This window comes from Bactrocera latifrons, unplaced genomic scaffold (assembly GCF_001853355.1).
Source record: "Bactrocera latifrons isolate USDA-ARS-PBARC rearing strain unplaced genomic scaffold, ASM185335v1 scaffold_127, whole genome shotgun sequence".
Classification (NCBI taxonomy): Eukaryota; Metazoa; Arthropoda; class Insecta; order Diptera; family Tephritidae; genus Bactrocera; species Bactrocera latifrons.
Window position 1 is genome coordinate 195,252 of NW_017534708.1, and position 6,423 is coordinate 201,674.

Here is a 6,423-nt window from a genome sequence, read left to right on the forward strand (position 1 = left end):
AAATATTTATTTTTTTCCGAAAGTCATACAAATATCGAAATTTCGTTCCAAACTTACATCAATCCAATGTTCGCCCGGAAATACTGCAATCAATTCTGTGTTCTCGTCCAGCGTGCGGAAATACTCCTCATCGTCGATTTCCGTGCCATCGGAGTCCAAGTGTATGGTTGGCGGCTGATCGCCAACATGATCGAATTTCTCAGCTACCTTCGTGCGCAATTCATCGAGTGTGCCAGCCACGACGGCTTTTTTGATATTGCGCGTCACATCCTTGATCTGCAAGACAGTATAAGAGTTAAATTGATAGCATTTAGAAATTTTTGAGACTTTAGGAAAAATTTATACAAATAAAGATAAATATTTTCACTAAAAAAATCTGTATCTAAATATTTTTGCATAGACAAAACCTAACAATAACTTTGTGCCATTCGAAAACCACTTCACTTGTATGCTCAGTGCCACACTCAACGGGTTTTTGCGCTCATTTTTTGTACTGCTTCCGCTTTCAACTAATCTCCGTCACACTTGCGACTTTGCCAAGGAAGCAAATTCAAATTGAATCAGTAACTAGAGCATGCATTTCTTTTGTTTGATTTACTGAGCTCTCTAAGAAAACGCGCAGCTGTTAGCAAAGTGCTTAATAGTATTAGGCGGCATAAAAGTGGGCCTGAGGCAGAAGAAAATGTCGTTAAAATTGGAGAGATTTCAGAAAGCTTTAATCCACACGCTTGTTATAAAAGCTTTTTTTTTTAAATTTACTGCAGAAACGACTTCTAAAAATAAATAAATCCTTTTCTTTTTTATACCGACTGTGTAGGTCCTGCTCGAATTAAACATTTCTTCTCAGAGGTTTTTACGACCCATATAGCTTTTAAAATGTTCACATTCCATAGTGATAAAGTGAAAGGTTTCAGCGACATATTGAGACTAAAAACAGAAATAGAAACCCGAATTCAACATTCGAACTATAACTGCAACTGAATTTCAAGTTGACGGGATCTTCAAAAAGACAGACTTGGCGCTGAAAAAGGTAGATTTGAGCCTCAATACGATAACTCTCAAAAAGACGACCAAAACATTTATCGATGCTTTTGAGAAACTTAAGCATAAAATGGAGATTATACTGAAAATCGATCAGTTGAAAAGAGCGCCACCTATCGGTGCAGCTGTGGAGCTTTTAAGTACGTCCTCAAATCATACTATTACGGAATCAGCTACGCTTTTTGTGAGTGAGGTCAACTATAACTGGATCTGCATTTCAAACTGACGGCATCCACAGAAAGACAGATTTCAGAAAAAAAAAATATTTCACTCCCTAAAAGATAGATTAGAGCCTCAAAAAGAGGAAAGAACCATTTAACGGTGTTTTTTGAATACTTAAGCTTCTGCGGAGCTTTTGCTTGCTCAAACCGAACTATTAGGCAACACATATCGCGTTAGGCAATTTTGCTTGAGTTTCTGTTTCTCAGCCGCAGAGCTTTTATGCCTAACCAAACATTATTTTACAAGGCAATGCAACTTCGGAAGCGTTATTAATCTCACTCAAATTTAATGTACTCTTTACATCCTCAAAAGTACTCATTGAAGCCAGTGCCATCTATTGCTGCTTTCTGGTTATATTAAAGCTTTTGCGTGTTCAGATCATGCTTTCACTGCACAGAATCGCTTTAGGTAAATATTCTTGATTTTCTAACCAACAAACTGCCTCTACCTAACCAAATATTACATTATAAAAGAAGTGAATTTGCTAAAATGCAAAGAATTTTACCTAAATCTAATGTACTTCTTCAGATACTAAACGATAGCTCATTCAGTCCAACAAAAAATCACAGCAACGGCAGATAAATTTGCTGACGTTAATGAGCCACACAAATAACCTACATGTACACAACACGCCCTTTAAAATGCATTGCGCCTAAAAGTATGCAACGTAATTTAAGTTATGCCATTTATTGAACTGCCGCTTTGCCACCTCGTCGGCGCGAAATGCTTGCGACATAACAATTAATCAAACTGCCAATAAGAGGCATTCGCTGTAGCGGTAGCGATGAGAAATTTATAGCTTGAAGTTGGATCAAAAGGGCCTACTTACATAAAGACATAAATTCACAAATATGTATGTAGCATTGGCATGAGCAAATAATGTGTGCAATGCATAAATACGGCGTGTAAGCGCCCAAAAGTATGCAGCAGCACAAGTAAATAAAGCGCGATTTATACGGAAATGAAAAACGGAAATGCGAAACGAAATTTAAGATAAAGCAGAGCCGGAAATCAGACACTAATTGCAACATGGTAAGTGAATGGCTATTAAAAGGGAAGGCGAGCGAGAATTTAAAGGGAAATTACGGTAAGACAAAAGGGTATAGAGAAATCTGCTTCGTACAAAGTTAAGTAATTAAAAATCGAGGAAGTCAAATTAAACGCAGCTTTTAGGTATATTTTTGTATCCTTAACTGGTTATATGTAGAGTTCTAAAAAGTTTGTAGCAACCAGCCGAAAATGTGCGAGAACCTATAACTTGACGAGCTGAGCTTCAGTGCATGGGATATCGATCTGAAATTTTGCAAACGTTCTACTTTTCCTATGTAGCTACACATTTGACGAAATCGAAGATATCGGACCATTATAGCCTGTAGCTGTCATACAAACTGAATAATCGGAATCAAGTGCTTGTATGAAAACTTTTTCATTTGAGGAGATATCTTCATCAAAATCAGCAAGAGCTATTGCACTAAGCAACAATATAATCTGCCAGAAAATTGTTCAGATCGGATTACTATAGCATATAGCTGCCATACAAACTGATCGATTTTACTCAAGTTCGTATACTGAAAACTTGATTTTTTAACGGAATGTCTTCATGAAAATTGGCACAGATTATAGCCGAAAAGAACCCTATACTCTCCGCAGAAATTATTCAGATCAGATTACTATGTCATGTGGCTGTCATACAAACTGACCGATCAAAACCAATGTCTTATATGAAAACCTTTTTTATTTGACGAGATAACTACACGAAATTAGGCACACATTATACCCGACAGCAACCTTATAATCCTCGCACAAAATTATTCAGATCGAATACATATTGCATATAGCTGTCATACTAACTGCTCGCTCAAAATCAAGGTATTGTATGGAAAACTTTTCTATTTGACTAGATATCTCCACGAAATTTGGCACAAGTTATTTTAAAAGATAACGGTATAATCTCCGAGCAAATTGTTGAGATCGGATTACTATAGCATATCGTTACCGTACAAACTGATTGAACAAAATCCAACGTTCGTATAGAAACTAAAGAATATTATAGCTTCAGTGCAAAGAAAGTTGACATTTTTTTACTGTATACATTACCACAATTACTAATTTCAGCATTCATTTCCCGGCACTATTTTCTTTTCACGTCACAAAACTTTAATTTGCTTCAAAAAAAATTCCGTCCTCCTTTTAAATTAACTCAACCTAAACACGACTGCTTGCTGCTTACGTATGTGCATTTAAATAGTCTCATTGCCACTCACTGTAAGCCAATAGAATTACAAACTAACCACACGACCTACACATGTTGCACGCAAGAGACCGCGTGGCACCAACGGAAGCAATATCCCTACCGATGACGCGGTGGACTCACGCTAAAGCAATTTCGACGCAAGGAAAAAAAAAACAGCGTCACAACAAACAAACAAAGAGAAACAAAAGAAAACAACACACACAAATACACACACACACCGAAAATCATCAACGAAAAATTCATAATTACTTTAACAGTTACCACTCCTGCCACAAATGTCAATGGTGCGTCGCTTATGGCAACACTCTACAAGGCTGTACAACAAACAAAACAATCGCTGTTTCTAATTCGTATGTATGGCATATTCGCTCGCTTTCGGCTACCACAAGCGGCAATACAATGCCAATATTAGTTGACTGTAATTACATTTCGCTTCTGTCTGTGTTCTTCGCAAACAAGGCTTACAAGGTCGAACAGAGATAACAAAGTCCATTAGGGCACATAATAACAATTTATTACGCACTCAATATTACACAGACGAGTTGACGTACGAAGCGTAAGCGGCTGTTGTGGTAATCATACGTAGACTTGTCATTGGATTTGTAATGGTAAAAATGACAAAAATTGGCCTGTGCATATGACATTGGAATCCCTTATTTTATTTCAGTATTTCAGTTCACAATGAATTGTGAATCAGTGAATAACTGACTTAAGTAATCATTAACGAGTAATCACATAGTAATCTCTTTGTAATGAACGAAAATACAAAAGTCAGCGGATTAGATTAAACCTAACCTGGTTTATAAAAGTTTTTTGAGTTAGAGTAATCATTACCAATTTCTAATTACAAATTACAAATTATAAATTAGAAATTACGAATTGCAGATTACAAATTAGAAATTACTAATTACAAATTACAAATTATAAATTACAAATTACAAATTACAAATTACAAATTACTAATTATAAATTACAAATTACATATTACAAATTACACAAATTACAAATCACAAATTACAAATTACAAATAACAAATTACAAATAACAAATAACAAATTAAAAATTACAAATTACAAATTACTAATTACAAATTACAGATTACAAATTAGAAATTACTAATTACAAATTACAAATTATAAATTACAAATTACAAATTACAAATAACAAATTACTAGTTATAAATTACAAATTACAAATTACAAATTACAAATTACTAGTTATAAATTACAAATTACAAATTACAAATTACAAATTACAAATTACAAATAACAAAAAACAAATTACAAATTACAAATTACAAATTACAAATTACAAATTACAAATCACAGATTACAAATTACAAATTACTAATTACAAGTTACAAATTATAAATTACAAATTACAAATTACAAAATTACTAATTACAAATTATAAACTACAGATTACAAATTACAAAATTACTAATTACAGATTACAAATTACAAATAACAAATTACTAGTTACAAATTACATATTACAAATTACAAATTACAAATTACAAATTACAAATTACAAAATTACTAATTACAAATTATAAACTACAGATTACAAATTACAAATTACTAATTACAAATTACAAATTACAAATAACAAATTACAAATTACAAATTACTAATTACAAATTAGAAATTACTAATTACAAATTACAAATTATAAATTACAAATTACAAATAACAAATTACTAGCTACAAATTACATATTACAAATTACAAATTACAAATTGCAAATAAAAAATAATTTTCGATTTTCTTTTTTATTCACGCCCTAAGAGTATTTAAAAACCAATGCAAAAAAACTTTTTACTAATTTAAATAATGAAAGCTTAAACATATTATATAAAAACACGTTTCCAAACATACTCGGTTTAGTCTCACTCATTTCACATCTCTTTCAGTAAAACACAACAACAAAAACATTTTATACCTTTTCACATTAAAGCCCTAAACACATATACATATAACATCTACCGATTTCCGAAAGTGTGAGTCTCATTACGGCAAACGAATATTTACAGACAAAACACATGACACGATACCTCTGTGTTCAACCAGGCGTATGAGTAATTGAAATGGCATAAAAGGTAAGTGTATTCCCAAAGGCAATGGCTTATAAAAATATTTATGCTTGGGTTTTATGATAAGGAGCAGGTATTTGCCAAATGAAAATGAGAAATAACATAACAAATAAATAACCCGCAGACAGATATTTTCCAAGAACAGCTACGCTTATGCGCTTACCGGGAGGGCAGCAGTGTTGTAGTTGAAATTTTTGGAAAAAGTTATTAAAGAATAACACATGCTTATTAAAGAATAACTTTTAGTAATGTGCGAATGAGAAATGAAATGTAAGTTGAGCTGTATGATTAGTAGACGCACGTGTGCTAAGTTTTGATATTTGTTATAAGTTTTGTATATATAAATATTCACTAACATAGTTATACCAGGTCCATAATATTTTTTTATTGCTTTTTGTATTGAAAAAACTAAAATTTTGCATATTTTGTGATTAATTTGGAAATGCAAAAAAAAAACTTAACTTTAAATTTTAATTTAATATTTTGGAATAATAAATCCGAAATGTTGAGATTCTTATAATTATAATTATTTTTTATTGAGATATTTTGTATTTCCACATAACAGTTTTGAATTTTCAAATAAATACTTGAAAAAAAAAACAATAAAAGTTTCACAATATTTAATATAAAAGACTTCATAAAAATACAATATTCTGTGAAAATATCGTCACACATTTGAAAAAATTACTTTCAAAATAATCTTGAGATTATAAAGTTTGACATTATTTTCTTCTTTATAACTATAATATCTGAATTTAAAAATAATTTTGGATTTTTTGAATCAAATTTGATCTCCAAATGTATGATAATATTT

At 31.7% G+C, this 6,423-nt stretch overlaps 1 protein-coding gene across 1 annotated transcript in view; it reads right to left on the bottom strand.

Annotated features, from left to right (window-relative positions):
* LOC108978774 (DNA fragmentation factor subunit alpha-like) overlaps nt 1-6,423 on the bottom strand; it is a 94,951-nt gene that overhangs the window by 30,376 nt on the left and 58,152 nt on the right. Inside the window, exon 2 of the mRNA XM_018949220.1 lies at nt 58-276. Coding sequence (XP_018804765.1) covers nt 58-276 — 219 coding nt within the window. The remainder of the gene's footprint in view (nt 1-57; nt 277-6,423) is intronic.